This window comes from Parasteatoda tepidariorum, chromosome 8 (genome assembly GCF_043381705.1).
Source record: "Parasteatoda tepidariorum isolate YZ-2023 chromosome 8, CAS_Ptep_4.0, whole genome shotgun sequence".
Lineage (NCBI taxonomy): Eukaryota > Metazoa > Arthropoda > Arachnida > Araneae > Theridiidae > Parasteatoda > Parasteatoda tepidariorum.
The window spans coordinates 34,331,877-34,349,539 of NC_092211.1; the positions used below are offsets into that span (position 1 = coordinate 34,331,877).

General features: G+C 27.4%; 1 protein-coding gene across 1 annotated transcript in view; it reads right to left on the minus strand.

The window, feature by feature from the left end:
• LOC107441526 (cell adhesion molecule Dscam1) overlaps positions 1-17,663 on the minus strand; it is a 406,695-nt gene that overhangs the window by 296,070 nt on the left and 92,962 nt on the right. The window contains exon 3 of the mRNA XM_043043535.2: positions 10,032-10,193. Within this exon, the coding sequence (XP_042899469.2) occupies positions 10,032-10,193 (162 nt within the window). The remainder of the gene's footprint in view (positions 1-10,031; positions 10,194-17,663) is intronic.

Below are 17,663 nucleotides of genomic sequence, written 5' to 3' on the forward strand. Positions count from 1 at the left end.
TATATATATATTATCATTTTCCTACTCAAAATGTTTTGAACTGTTGTTTTAAGTAGAGAAAATGCGTTTCATATTTAAATCTCGCCTGCCTACGTAATACCAGTTATATGGTTCCCTAGTACTCGGACCATGGATTTGCCATCCTAAAACGATTATATTTTTCAACTAATAAATTTGTATATTCAACATATATTTCCATTGCATGGGAAAATTAAAGAGCGTTTATATAAAAATGCGTTAATTTTTTTTTTAATTTTGTTTAAATTTTTTTTTTCAAAAATACCGTTCAAATCTAAATAAAAACTTTGTTTTAATCGGGTTATTTCTTCTTCTTCTAACATTTTCTTTGGTTTTTATGCATTTTGCGAGAGAAATGTAAGTTTTACTCCGTTTTAAGGGACTGTGAAAAATTTCTAACCTATGAGAAATGCCAGTGGTATTTAAATAATGGTAGTAATGGCACTGTGGCAATATGTTCCTAACATACCAATATACTCGTATCTAACATACATGGGGTGGAGAAATAACGGAAACACTCGTGTACTAATACATTTTTTTCATATTTCTCAAGAAATATTTAACGAATTATTTCATAAATTCAGAAGCGTTTAGATCATGCAATATCTCATACACAGCTTCCTTTAAATATTTATTGAGATATGGACATTTAAAAAAAAATTGTTTGTCTTACATTTTCTTTCCATCCGCAATAACTTCCATAAATTCTATAAAGGGCTTAGAGCAATTGAAAGTTAATTACAATTTCTGGTTTAAATTTTGAAAAAAAAAATCATTTAAAACTACTCAAGATATGATTACTTGAAGTATTTTCTTAATACCGCGCATGCGCTTAAAATTTAAAAAAATAAAATTTTTAATTTTGTAGTGAATTGTATTTGGTAAGTAATGGAAAAAGTCTGATTTGAATATCTCAAGAACTCAAAACTTTCAAGCTATTTTCTAAACAGTTTTTTGACTCTTTAAAAGATAGTTCAAAATGATAAAGGGTTTTCTACAAATATTATTTTGAATGATAATACTTTGCAATAAACATTCATACACTAAAATGTGATTTTATGAGAAAAGACAGGCGAAGTAAATACTTTTAAGGGGGAGGATTCCCAACAATAACGATGTCATTTTTAATACATCTTGCTTAATAGTATAAAATGAAATATGGGAAATATCCCTTATCATTTTGAGCATCCTTTGAAAAAGTACGAAAACTACTTCAAATATTTCTTGAAATTTTTAAAATTTTTAAGATATTTAAATCGGATTTTTTTATTACTTGCCAAATACGTTTCATCACAAAATTAAGAAATTTTTGTATTAATTTTTCGCGCATATGCGGTATAAAAGAATTAATTTAATTACTCATATATTGCACAGTTTCAAAAGAATTTTTCTCATATTTTAAAGCAAAAATTTTAAATTGTTCTGAACATTTTGTTTAATTTCATAGAATGTTTTTCAAGTTATAGCAGAAAACATAAGATAATAAAACTAGTTTTTTAATAAAAAATATCCATTTCTCCATAAATATTTAAGCTAGAGTTGCCAAATTTTGTTTAAATATAGCATATTATAACGAAAATAACTGTCATAAGTTACAAATTTTTTGTTACATTTTTTGGCATAGCGTGCTCAAAAACATTTTTTTTTTTCGTAATTTATTGTCGGTCTCTCAAACCTTTAAATTTCATTGATGTATATGAGAAATCGCCTCATATAAGTACTTTTGAAGCAATAACATGATTTGCTCAGTATTTCTGGAGAAATAAGAAAAAATTTATTAGTCTTGAAGTGTTTCCATTATTTTGTCCACAACCTGTCTGTAGAGTGGTTTTCTATTCATTTCGACCTGGGGAATAGTACAATACCGGAATAGCACAGAAGCGTAAATAAAAAATCAAACATGTCACTGAATGTATGTGTTTTACATTTTTCGATTTTTTTTAAAAATAGTACAGTCGCATAAAAAGTTAGACTAAAATAGATAAGTATTCAATAAGTGAGCAAGTGAGTTCGGATTTGAAAAATCAGTTATGGAGCTGGCGAACACTGAGCTGGTGAGCTGGGGTAAAAAACCTCTTAATAAAATTATAAAATATTACATAAAATACAACAAAAAAAAGAAAAGCAAATTTCAAAAACAGATTTAATCATTTATGGAAACCTTCTCTTACTTTTTAAAATGAAATAAAAATGCATTTTTTTCCTATTTGTTAACGTTTGTATTCTCAATTTTAATGTAGCAGGTAAAACTAAACCTGAATAAAAGTTTCCTTTTTTAAATCATTGTAAATATAAATAATAATAAAGTACTTCATTCATATTCTTTAAAAATAAATTGTGCTGTAGATTGGGCGAAATAAAAAGCTTAACACCCTCGATATTTTTGGACCAATTTATTGGTTTTTCACATACTATGACTCAATCTTAAAGGTTTGAATGTTTGCATTAATATACTAATTAATTAGCACTAAGAATATTTTAAATTACATTATCAGACACAAAATCTACTTTTTTTAATTAATCATACCTTTTCTTTGACAGATTCAGATACTTCATCCTCAAAATATGAAGGATTGCTGCAAGGTGGGAAATATGGTTCCAAAAGATTGATCAGGGGGAAGATCGAAAAGTTGGACCCCTTAATGCTCATTTTATTTTCTGCGTATTTCGCTGTATCTCATACGATTTCAAGCGAATCTTAAAGGAATTTCTATACAAATATGATTTAATGTTAAATTTTTTTTTCATTCTATTATTTTAAAATAGTAAAACAAAACTAATTTGTTTTACTATTGTACATAAGTTCTTACATTATTTAAAAAAAAATTCTTCAAATGACAAAACACAAAGGTGAAGCGAAATAGGCTAGAAATAGGAATATTAGAGGAATTAAATTTTAGATTTATGACTTTTTTCAAAAATTAATAACCCAGGAACAATGCATCCACTTTTTTTTCAAATTTCATATTTTGTCTTCGATAATTATAGTCTTTACATAAATATACAGATTTGTATGCTTGTAAATTAAAAAAAGATTTTCGCAAATATAAAAAATAAATAATAATAAAAATGAATAATTTTAAGAAATTATTATTATTATTTTTATACATAAAACAAGCTTTTTTAGATTTCAATATAAAACATAAATTCAATATAATTCAATGTACTTGTACATTTTTTAGCTTAAGAATAATTTTTGGCTTTAATAAAAATAAATCATTTTAAAACACAGAGATGTAAAATATTTATTAGATATTATCAAATAAATACAAAAAATAACAACTGTTATAAGTCTAAGATTTTTCTTAACAAACCACGTCTATGAGAAACCAAGGCACAAAAGTTTCTAGATTAATTCAAATCATTTACTCATATAATTAAAAAATAATATTTTTCTCGGTAATACTTTTTAGAAGAAAGTTAAAATATATATTGCATTTTACATATACTTGAAAATTATTTGGTATTTTGTCACTTAAAAGATTTTTTGCTTCCATCTAAACACATTTCAGGCCATATATTATTTAATACTTGTTTATAGAGAACAAATTAATCGTATATTTTATGATATTTAATTAATTTCAAATTGAAGTTATTTTAAACGTGTTTTAATAACGGATACAAATAGGTTGATTAAAGAAATTCCATGTTAATTACCCATACATAATTTGACATTGCGATAAGTAATGACCTGTTGTTTAAGCGATGAAGTAACTATTTCATTAATTATATCCTTCAGCAGTCTATATTCATTATAATGCGATTAAAACCCGCCACTAATGCAGTTAACGCAAATTAGTTTACGTGTATTATTATGAAATTTACCAGCTCCGTGCCTGTAACCAATAAGCTTATTATACCTCAATGGAGTTGTAATTAGATTCCAAACTGATGGGTATACAATTTGTAGCATTGCAGAAAACATATGCCCAACATCGTTTTGTATAGAAACTACTATTCAAAAATATATGATAAATGTGAGGTATTGTGGTCTTAAAATAAACTAAAGACAAAATGGATGGAAGTAGGCCACCTTGACAATAAGAATAATGAGAGTAATATAAATAAATAAATAAGAGTAATATCTTAAAGAATTTTAAAAACAGTATTCCATATAATAAATAAAAAAGAACATTACTTTTAGTGACTGACATGCTTTTTAGTGACGTATACATTAGTTTTTTCAGATAGCTGAGTTCTCTAGACAAATAATTACCTATATATGTTGAAATACTCTTGTTTATTTAATAAAACTAGCATAGTTTATGCACTGTTACAATTTTCCTTCTAAAATTACGGTGAAATAACCGGTAGCAATCTGTTCATCCTATTAACCGTAAAATTTACAGTAAGGAAAATTTTTTACCATTACGGGATTAAAACCATTTACAATTTGTGTGATTAAAAAACTATATGGTTTCTTAACTATTAAGAACTAGTATGTTTTAAAAATCATGAAGAAAAAAAATTAAACTGGACATTAGAGCTAGGCTTTCTGTTAGGTTTGTAGTTTTTTTAATGGACCATGGAATGTGGTTTAATTAGTTTATCTGGTTGTTTCACATATCGTAAGAGATGAGAAATACTAGTCATTTTTGTGTTAAGCAGTGAGTTTATAATACTGTCATCTATGCCAGAATAAGAGTATCGCATTCTAATGGTCCAGAGTAACTAAGCGTAGAGTACGGGACAATGGAAATACTTCACGTGTTGAAAGGGATGAAGGAAATATTGCGGTGGCAACGCTGCGACTCGAACCCCCGTTCTTTGGTCATGAGATTGACAAATTAACCCTCTCACTTCTAATATGTACCCAGCTGCAAGGAACTAAATAGCTCCATTAAGTAAGCCCAGTTGTTATGATAAAATTCTGGTTTATTATTAGGTGAAAGTAGTTAATAAGCAGTTTTTCACAAATTTAACAGTTTGAATACCACCATATTTATGATTATTTGACTTCTCTTGTTTGAATATAGTAAAATAACAATTAAATAAATTGTTATTTAACCATTTTTGTCAAGGCATTTTTAACATTGTATATACCAAGGGGTACCAAAACTACTTGGGGTTATGGGATACCTTCCAAAATACCTAAGGGACAACTCTAGATCCTATCACAATTTTAAGTATAAAGTTCTATATATATACGTTTCTCTAACATTTGCTTGATTTATTAAGTACTTAGAATGGATCAAACTATGAGAGTCAGAAATAATCAGCACTTTTAGTAAGTTATTTTTCAAGTTACAAAGCTTCAAAATACGTGAGAGGCCAAATTAGGCTCATCCGTCTTCTTAATGTTAAAGAGAACACTGAGTGGTTGCAACATTAATTTTTTAATTCTTTTTAAATCTATGGATCTGACCCTAGAAACAATGGGGAGCGGGAACGTGGGACTAGAAACAATCCCGCGTTATTGCGCGAAAGTAAAAAAATTGGCTGAGGGAGAGAGATGGTCAATGCTGTCATCTCCATTGATGGGTGCACCGATTATTCGAAAAGGAGCTCTGACCGGTCGCCGGTCTAGGGATGAGATCCTGAGACTTATTATAGTCCCTTACGCTGCAGCAACCGGGGATGACTTTAGGTTAACGGACGACAACTGCTGACAACCTCGTGCTAACTTGGTGAATGGTTTCCTTTTAGAGAAAGGAATTGTATGAATGGATTGGCCAGCGTGTTGGTCAGCGTTATATCAATCCGATCGGGCATATTTGGGACATTCTAGGAAGACGAATTACTACCTCCACAAACTCTCCTAGAACTGGAAAGAGCTTTTCTGGAAGAGTGAGACAGAATACCTCAGCCTCCCATTAATAACTTCATTGACTCGATTCCTCAAAGGCTTTCAACTTTGCTGGTTTTCCAGGGAAACCATACCCTTTACTACCGACGATTTTCTTTTAAGGAAACATACTTTTTTTTGCCATATGCACAAACTGCGTTTCTTTTCCTTTTATACCCAAATGATCAATAAAAAACACATTTTTCTGCCAAACAAATGTAAATTTTATCTCACACAGTTTACTACGTCTGATTATAAAGTATCAATCATTGAAAGAATTTTCCGAGTGCAAGATCAACCCACAACCTCAATACCATTTAAATGCTTTGAGCAGTGTAGTATAAGTTCACAAAACATATCAGGAGTAATTTGAGAGCTAAAATTAACGTACCTATGTTACATTATAGATTTTTTTAAATAGTCACAAGAATGGTAGGTTGAAAATTCAGATAGTTTTGGAAAGCTAAGAGCCAACAGGAAGTTTTTAAAGCTGAAATCTGGAGAATTTGATAGAAATGCAAGACCTGATAATCTTTTATTGATAATATAAAATCATGCGAAAATTTCAAATAAATCTGCTGATAATTTTAAAAAAATAGTTTCAGTTTACATAGTCACTTTAATATTCAAATTTTGTCTCTTGATTCAGTTTGCACTTTTATTTAAATTACATTTTAGCATAAATTTAAGGCAATGTATACCATTTGGAATAAAGGAAAACTTTAAGCAATGTAATTTATTGCTAAATAAAATACGACATATTTATATTTTAATTTAAAAAAGAAAAATCAATTTATTGAGCGTCCTTAAAATTGAGGTCATTAAATTTTTCCTTCAGTTAATTTACGCTTTTCTTATAAATAATAAACATCTTATTTTTTATAAACTCACTCAATTCTGCATTTAACTACAATTTAATCTAAAAAAAGAATGGATCCACTCTTGAATTCCTAAATAAAATTGCCCTCCAGTATCATATGTCGGAGAAACGTGTTTTTATTTCTTTACCGAAAGTATCTATCTCAAAATTTGACGTTCTATTTGCATTCAGACGTTTTCAAATGTTTACGTTTTTTTTCTATTTTTTGAATACAGTGCATATTATTTTTCTTGAAACGTTCAAACATTAAGAGAGATTTATTCGAGTTTTCAACACTACGCCTGAGGCTACGAAAGAACAGAGCTTCGAAACTTTGAATAAGAACTCGCGAGGGACAAATATCTTGGAGTCGGCCCCAGGATACGACAAACATACATGTTTTTCCTTTGTGGATAGAATCTCTGGGGGTTCGTTCCCAAATAATTTCCCGAATCACTCCTGGGAATAGCCCCATACCGTTTAGTCATTTTGTTGACGGTGGAGTCGCATTTAGAAGGAATGTTTACAGTGATTTCGGACTTGTGGATAACATTTGAGTCGAAGTAGATACGCGGAGCACTTGTCGTAAATATTTATGAATGTATTTCTGCAGTGAGTTAAAAGGAAATGGTGTTTGCCTCATCAGAAAAAAAAATCAAACTTTCTTTTACTCTATTGCAATATTTTAGAGAACTCTCCTTTTCTTTGCAAATAAACATGGATTAGCGACATGGAAGATTTCATGTTGTCTTGTGTATTAATGTTTTTTTTGAAGAAATGAAAAAGAAAAGAGAAAATAAAAACAAAAAACTGGATATGACATTAATTTCATATCATCCACTTACAAAATTTATTGAGCAATTGAGTTTCCTCAGGCGACAACGTATGTAATCAAATATTATTTTATTTTGAGTCAAAGTTAATCGAAATTTTATAAAATGAGGTGTATTTGTAATGCCAAAAAAGCAATCATTCGAAAGTGATATAAAATAGAACTTCTCGAATTTTATTTATGCACTGCTCTATTTATGTTTATTTAGCATGTATGCTACGTTTATGTACTGCCAGCATGTTTTAGTTATGTTTATTTTGTATTGTTATTAGTATAACTTGCATTAAAAAAATGCAGAATACTGTATTTTTTTAATGTAAGTTATACTATACTGAACAGAAATGCGGGTATGACAAAATGAAACATGCAATTATTTATTTTATTTGAATTAGGTAAAATCATATTGATTAAAATTTTAATACACAAAGAAAAATTTAAAATTATATGGATTTGAATTTGAATACATATAGGCTGTTTGAAAAATATATAAGCAACAATGTTAATTCACCGGGAAGCGTTTAAAAATTATTCGATTTTTAAAAAAAAGATTGATATTAAGCAACTATAGGAAATAATAAAAAATTTATATGAATTAAAAGTTTTTTTTGTTTTTTAATTATCATTATGGTATGATTTTTCTATAACAGCTGAAAATACAACAAAGGTACCAAATAAAATACAAACATTTTTAACAAATTTCAGCAATTTTGTTTGGTTCCACTTCTTAATTGATTGTATTTTTAAAAATACAAATTTCACTAAATTTCTATTTACATTAATTCAGATCAAAATAATGCATTTAGGAAACCATGCTACAAAAACGCTATTATCAAATAAATTTAGCAAGACACCAAAAAATATTCGGATATAGAATTTACGTCTGTCCAAATCATTTTTAAAAATTCAAAAACAAAGAAAGAGAATTTTTTGTGTATCCAACTCATGTTTGGAGACAAAAAAGTCTCCATAATACTGCAACGAAGTAAAATAAAATTGATTTTTTTCAATGTAGGTGGGTATATACGTTTAAAAGAATAACTTAGAGTGCATTCACTGAAGGGGGGAAGTTTTACAAATATTGCAATAAATTAAAAGAAAGTTTTTTTTTCCATTTAGGTCAGGGAGATACACATTTATGAGAAATGCTTACAATGTTTTCAGCCTGAGGAAGAAGTTTCTAAATTGTTGCAAGGATGAAAAAAAAAGTCTGATTTTTTCCCATCTAGGTGGGTGGATATATATTTATAAGAAATCCTTACAATGACTTCCGACAAGGGGATAACATTTTGAGGTCAAATCATTATCGTAAATATTCAGGATTGAACTTCTGTTTTTAATAATAAGAGAATGATGTTTACTTCACAAAAAAATATTTTGATTGATTTATTTGCAATATTTTGGAGAACGCTCTTTTGTATTTAAACCCAAACATGCAGTAGATACTAGAATAGGTAATAACTAATTAAAAATATATTTAAAACATTATTAACAATTATAAACATATTTAAAAAATAATAAATATATATAAACTTGAACAACAAGGTTGAAAATAATGTCGTATGTCAATTTATACGAATCATAAATTGAAGTCTAGAAGGCTCTCTGAGGGCAAGTAAAAGACGAATGCAGACCGCGAATGCAGGTTCACCACAAAAACTATATTTTGACTAAAAACTATAATAAAACAAAAGCACAAAACTAAAATTGAAACGGGAGAAATATTTATCTCGAGTGTTCAAAATACGACGCTCCTTGTCAGCAAAATGTATTTTAATTTTTTTTCGCTTCCGTTTACTAAGGATTGTTTAAAGTTCAAGATAAGTTCGTTGTTCATTCCACAATCTACGTTGCTTAAGCATTATTTTATGGCAATTAAAAATAATCTTTGCATACGTGTATAACGTATAAATCAAGGATGTTTTAACACTTAGGTAGTTTAAAACGTGAATATTGCTTTTTAAATAAAATACTGTTTAACTTGAAAAAAATTACTTTTAATTATTGTTGAATTTATTTGTATAAATTATTATATTTAATAGCAACACTGAATAGTTAATAGAAAAACATAATAGGTAATAGAATAACATAATAATTAAAAAACAATAATATCACATATAGAGGAATATTAATTTAATGTAATCATATTACTTTGTTCAGATATCATTGAATTAACATTCACAATCATATATGACTTCAGTATTAAATTTAATATACTTCGAAATTTGCAAATTTAATAATTCCAACTTCAAATGAAATCCTTATTATAACGTTATCAGTTCATTAAGTTTCATTTTACGCCTTTGTCTCATAAACAGTCAGCAAAACTATGCTGCCATCTCAACCTTAAATGACAAGGTTGGAGATCAAGTCATGTGTTGAAATTTTCCATTTATTAGAATTAAATTGAAATCTGGAAGGCTCTTTTGAGGGTACACAAAAGCTGAAACACATAGGTTCACCGCAGAAATTATCTTAAAATGTGTATCGCCGGAAATTAAATTATTCCGTTGCCAGGGAAGCTAAAATGATTAACTCACCGTCAGATGTAGCGGGTTGTATGATGAAGCCATCGTCAGTCTCCCATGAGACCACAGGCACAAAATCTTTCACAGATGATGGGACATAACATTTCAGAACAGCTGTGTTGCCCTTTACAACGAAATCGTCGTAAGTTCTAATTTCATACTTTACACGGATCACTGAAAAGAAAAAAATAGTTTGTGTTATTTCAGTTGATGTCATTTAGTTTTGCGCCCAATATATTAATTTAATAAATTTGCTGTAATTTTCAATTCTCTAAGCGGTCTTGTTTTAATTAAAATGTTGCACGCTTTTTTAAAAGAAATTCCTCTAACTCTCTGATAAATTTCATATCAACAAAATTTGTTATGTTCATTAACACATTATTCAGAGAAAGTAAAAAGATAACAGACTTTTCAACATTTATATATTTTCGATGTACCTCTTCATATTACTCCTATAACCTCAAGATAAGGATTAAAATGAAAGGTTATTAAAATCTGGAAGGCTCTTTTTTCTTTCAAATGAAATATTGTGGTACGAATATTTAATACAACTTTAAAAAGAACTTTTAAAATTGTTTTTTTTTTTAAAAAAACTAAAATTTTGAGGATCTAAAAATTAAACTTTTTTTTTAATCTTTTGTAAGAAAGAATTATCGAAAAGTCTTTTTAAAAATCCGTAGGTTTTATAGACTGGGGGGGGGGTAACGTTAGAGAAGATCCTTATTTTATTTTAATTCATTTTTTTTAAATGAATAGTTTTTGGACACTTTTGATTCAGCTTTTTTCTAAGACTAGAACTTATAAATTCAACTAATTTTCTAAAACTCGACCTATATTTTGCCCAAGTAATATTTTTTAACGTGGAAAACAATTACACTAAATTAAAGAACTGTTAATTTCGTAATAAAACTAAATATAATGTTTAAATTTGCAGAAAACTAATTTAAACTTATGAATTTTATATGTGAATGATAAATTCAGTTTGATGAAGGTATATACAACTTTTAATGAAGATCAAATTATCTTAGTATCATTAAATTAAACAGTATGAATAGTAGTATTATTATTATCAAAGATTCCAAAATTTATATTATATTCACACTAAGTTCTTTATCTACTGTAGGCATCTTTATTTTGAAAATTAAATTTCAAATCACGACAATTTTAAAGATATTTAATTTATCTAAAGCACAAGGTAGCCACAAAAAATATCCATCTAAAAATACTTGCTCCATGTAACAAAAATAGTCATAAAATTTTACTTGCAATCTCATTTTAAAAATTTGAAACGAATATCTATGCTTGAAGATGCTAAGCTAGGATTATATGAATACGAACTAAAAAAAAAATTTTATATGGGTTTGAAGGAAAAAAGGAACAATTGAAAAATAAAGGTAAACTGAATAAAACAAAAACAAAATTCCAAATTCGAAACCGAAGAAATATATATTTCGAGTGTACAAAATACGACGCTCTTTGTCAGCAAAACGCATTTTAAATTTTTTTTTTTTTTTGTTTCCGTTTACTAAGGATTGTTTAAAGTTCAAGATAAGTTCGTTGTTCATTCCACAATCTACGTTGCTTACGCATTATTTTATGGCAATTAAAAAATAAACTTTGCATACGTGTATAATGTATAAATCAAGGATGTTTTAACATTTCGGTAGTTTAGAGCGTGAATATTGCCTTTAAATAAAATACTGTTTAACTTGAAAAAAATTACTTTTAATTATTGTTTAATTTATTTAATCCTTCGACATGCTTTGGCATATTTGAAATTACTTTTAATGTTTTCTGTCTAAACTGTTTTACGCTAATGACGAAGGAAATCAGTATTATTAAATCATTTTTCACTCCACATTCTATATTCCTTAACAGGCCCTTCCTCTCCACACGGGACTCGACAGACAAAGGGATGGAGACGGCGAGGACAAAATACCGAACATGAATTTAATCCTCTTCATTTAAGTTTCACAAATAAACTGATGATGTGCATTTATTCTATTTGGCATTATCTTTCGATACATGTAAAATGCAAAGCCACCACCCAATCACAATATGAGATATAAAGCGAGCGGGTATCACAATATGAAATATAAAGCGTCAACAATAACTGAGATATTTCCCAATATAAAGTGGTAACAATGACTGAAATATATCCTAATATAAAGCGGCAACAATGGCTGGGATATTTCTACGTGTGAGATATAAAGTGGTATTTTAGATTCTGGGTTATTTTTTTTCTGAAGTAATGTTACCGCTTATATCTCATATATCCCATATGTCATATCTCATATATCATATCTCACGTATTTCATAAATCTCATATATGGGATATTTCTATATATGAGATATAAAATGGTATTTTAGATTGCGTCTTACATTTTTCTGAAGCTATGCCAATAAAAATCTGCTATCAGCAGTTTTTTATAAGCAGTTAAATAGTTTACAGTTGCTTCTTAATAGATTTGTGACAGTATCTTAATTTGTATGCAAAAAAAAAAAAATAAATAAAACACGTTAGAGGGGTTTTTGAGCTCCTTAAATGTAAAAGCTGAAAAACTGTGTAACTTGTAATTTTAAACTACTAGCTCAAAACCACAAGTCGTATCATTTTATTGCTTTAAAGTTTTTAGGGGAACATTTCGTAGAAGTTTTATAAATTATTAAGCGCTATTTCTCGCTATTTACTAATGTGACCCTTTTATTTTCTACTTTTTCTAAACGTAGTGTGCTGTCTAATAATATTATATCACCAAACGCTTGTAAAGCACACAAATTATCAAGAAAACATAAATTAAATTTTCTAAATTAAATCCAGGGAGAGGGTTAAGGCTTTTTAAGCATTGTTTGACTACATAGAAAGGCACAATTATTGATTGCAGAATTTTCCTTTTTGTTTTTTATAAATACATTTTATATTAATTGAAAAAATATTCTTAACACGAGATGTAACATATAAATTACGAAAATTTTAATCCTTGAGAAGATTAAAACATGAAAATATTTTTCCGGTAAAATACTATTGAACATGAAAAAGACTTTAGTTTTAACAAGAATTGTTTAATTTATTTAAACCGTCGGCAAGGTTTTGACATACTTGAATTTACTTTTCATTTTTCCTAGGAAGCTATTTGGAGCTAGTAAAAAGAAAATCCATATTAATTGATCATGCAGCAAATGGAGTTGAAGTCAATAAGCAGATTTTTCTTTATTTCGGTTCCTTATTTCTTTTATTAATATTTTTCCTATAACAATAAATCAAACTTTAAAAATTGTCTAAATAAATTATTACAACAAATTTTTTAACATTTAAGATTTTTATTTGAAAATAATGCAATTATTTCTCCAAGATGATAATTAACGTTCGGTAAATAAATATACTTCTTAATTTCAGAAGTTTAGAGATCGAGGGTTTCTTTCGGTTTGGTGTTAAGCGAGAAAATTGAATTTTCTCCCAGTTTCACCTGCGGCGCATTTGTTTTAATGTCATTAGAATTAGGCAACTATGCGTGTGACTAAATGAATAAATTATTCAAATACAAAGAATAAATCAATTATTAAAAACTTGTGTGCTAAAGTATGGGCAATAAATTAATAATTATAATAAGCAAAAAAATACCAATTACAGAATTTAAAAAAAAAAAAAAAACGTATTACTTACATTTTAAACACTACTTAGAATCATACAGAATATATAATTCAAATATTGTTTGTGTTTTAAAGAAATCTTTTTCATAGTATCTTAATAGGATTTTCAATAGTATCTTAATAGGATTCGTTATATATGAGTTACGAATATTTTTTTTTCTTTTGAAGTTAAAACAAAATTGCGAAGAACAGTAACGTGCAAATCAATTAGAAATACATTTTATGTGTATGTTTATTCTTTCTTTTAACTTGAGTTTTACGATAATGTATCGATAATGTTCCTAAAGTATTTAAATTATTTCCAGCTTTGACTTAAACGATTATTAAAAAAATTTCTATTATTAATATTCTGCTTCAACTCATGTTTTTTCCTTTTTAAATGTATAGTTTAATTTCAAATTTTTAAATATCATCATCTTCTGAGACAAACACAGAGGGAACATATATCGCCATTTGACCCATTTTCAACTTTTAAAGTTAATGCCTTTGAAAATTTTACGTAATTTAAAATATTCATAACAAAGAGATTCACTATTGAGTTTTCTAATGATTTAGAAACATATCTTTTTTCAGTAAGTTTTTAAAAAAATAAACAAAAAATATAAATATAAACGATGTTTATTAACATAAATCTGATTCCACGCGACCTAAATTTCAATTAAATGTCTTTTTCGAAAATATTTTCTCATTATGTTAACTATCCCACAGATTAGCGTCAATAAATAAACTTTAGTCAGATCATATACAATCAGTATAGCAATATTTAAAAGAAAGAAAGATTCATTGTAATATAGTATATTTCGATTTCTTTCAAATTATGGCAAATTTATACAATATCACAGTTTAAAAATGATACTAAAACTTTTTGTTTAACTGTGACTGCATCATTGAACGGTAAAATCTGGCTTAAAATTCTTTTCACATGCTTCTTTAGTTAAACCTAATTACAAATACATTACATAAGGGCACCAACTAAAAACTCGTGCGTAGAGAAGTAATCAAACTTTTTCACAAGCAAGGAATTTTGCAAACTAGCTGTGTCACAGAGTACAGCAAATACATATTCTCTTAACACATCCGATTTTTTTTTGCTTCAACAATATTCTTACATTTTGGATGGTAAAAAAATAAAATATGTCAAAAACTTTGCTTTTCACTTTTCATATTTGAACCAACCAAAAACTCCTACGTAGAAGCATTCAAACTTTTAAATAACAAGGCTCGCTATATCAACTATCAAAATATATAAGGATTATGTCGCTTAAGTGTGAAGTTGGCTGGGAAAAATATAACTAAATATGTAACGGGGGGGGGGAGAACAAAAAAATTTTCCGAGCAACCCAATAAATGAAAGTATAAAAATCTTCGATTTTGCCTTTAGCTTAATTTAAAATATATAATTTTCACTTAAACTCATTTTTAATACTTTCACAATCAAAAAATAAAAAAATAATACATTTTAGAAGATTCAAAAAAAGGGAAAAAAGAAAACTTTCTGTAATGAAAAATGTATAGATAGTTTTGCTTCCCCAAATTCTAGAAAACTGCTTTCTTTAAGTTTTAATAAGTGTTAAACATATGGAACAAAGTAAAAATAATGGAAAATAATAGCCTTTTCTGATAAATGTCCCCTATTTGGAACCTGAATTATACCACGGAAAAGCTTTTAATGTTATCATATTTCACTTCCACCCATTCTCAATTTAAGATGTGAAAACCATAATTCAAAACTGTATTATAGACACTATAATAGAATTTTAACTGAATTATTAAGTATTTCTCGAACGCAAAACATTTTAACAAGAATTAATATCCCTTTAAATTATGATGGGAAATACATGAAACATTTAAAAACTTCAAAGGATTATAAAAACGAATATCCTTTTAATTTTTAAACTTTTCGTGGAAATTAAGAGTGAGTTTTTTTTAATTAAAAAAGGAAGGGACTTAATTTTTCCTTTATTTTTCTGTTCGTGTTTCATAACCCTCAAAATGGGATTTAAGCCATTTTTTGCTATAAAGAGCATTGTTATTCGAATTTATTAATAATCAAATAAATATCAGTTTGTTTTAAATACATTTTTATACATACTTTGCATACAAAGCTGGCGTTTCACATTAAATATGAAATTGTGAAAAGGTATTGTTTATCATAAAATGGCAATATTTTTTGATCAGTAGCAAATGAATAAGAAAATAATGCTATTATTCAAAACTAAACTGCTTAAGTGAAAATGTACTATTCATAATAAATGTAACAATAAATAATAGATAGCAAAAATATAAAGATATATAAGTCATATCTAAGCTATTAAAAACCCTTCATATAAAAAATACTTTAACGTTAAAGAACCAATTATTTTCAAGGCGTTTGGGAATTTAGAAAATGTATTTATATCTAAACTGCCTTTATTTCGTATGATTTTTAATGCATATTTGCCCTTTTTTAAATTAGAGAAACTCATGATCTTATTATCCAATATAATTCATTTTAGAACGTTTGTTTAAAAATTTTTTTTCAAGAGGTATAAAGTTTCCTTTTGAAAAAACATAACATTTCTTATGATACTGATTTAAAAAAAAATAACGTTTTGCTTACTAAATAAATCATATTTGCTTTCGATTTTGAAATAAAATTAAATGTATTTTAATAATCGTAATGCTAACATTATATTAAGTTTCAGTAGTATTAAATACTAGTTTATAATATAACGTTAAAGGTAGGTGAAGTTATCATGTCTTAAAGAATCAAAAACTTGCTGATAATGGATTTTAGAAAAGTTATTAGAAATGTTTCATTTGTACTTTTAAATCCTTAAATGAATATCGAAAAAAAAAACATTCAGTGTTTCTTACACTTAAAAACATTCAAAATCAAATTTCTGTATAAGGTACCGTGCATCATCCATAAAATGCATTTTATCGTAAAATCCATTTTATAGCAAAATGGGTAATACATATTTTTTACAGTAATGTTTAGAATAATTCAGAAAATTTACGTTAATTATTATTGCAAAAATTACAGTATGTAAGACTTTTTGTTCCGTAACTCGTTCCAGTAAAAATGGATGATTCTGTAAATATTATCTACACCTTGAGTGCCGTTTTCTCAACCATAATTTTATCTGGACAATTTAAAATTGCGTAAAGAAAAAAAACGTTGCAATTTTGGGGAAACTTTAAGAAGTATAATACATAATTCTGAAGCTGAGCTTTGCAGACCGTATTTTTAACTCAATTACGGTTTACTGAAAATGAGAAAAATATATAGGAAGACTCGCTTTAATAAGGTGTCTTTCGTGACTTTTATGGGAAGTTTTTCATATTTTGTCATGTTTAAAATTTGTAACTAAAAGCACAAATATTTAAATATTTTTACTTAATACTAATCTATAATATTTGCGAAACAAAAAGATAACTGATGATTAAAATAGAAAACTTTATCACCAAAGACAGAAAAAATATAGCATACGTTCCATAGAAAAATCTAATCTTGTGAATAAACCTTAAGTTGAATATATTTTGTTTAGAGCATAGCCCAATCTATCTTTCTTCTTTTGCCATAAATTCTATCCGTGTTGTTAAATTAACACTAATATGCAAAACAATTAACAAAATACAATCATTGTTTAAAATAAACTAATTTATCACTAAAAACAGAAAAATAATTATTCACCAAAATCAGTAGAAGAATTATGAGACATGAGTTTTTTAAAAGAATAATCTTATGGTAAAACTTTAGCTGAATATATATTTCATGTGAACATACCACAGACTATTTGTCTTACTTTACTATGTAGGGGAGAGTCGGGTAGCCCCCGCCCAGCGGGTACCCCCGCCCACAGTCAATTTCATGTGTATAGAATATTTTTTCAAGTCAATGGGACATCGGACATTAATTGTTGTATTAAAAAAAGATTATTTTCAAAGTTTCAAGTATTTATGCAGCTGTTAACATGGTAAACAATAGTTTTGAAAATATGTTTGTACACT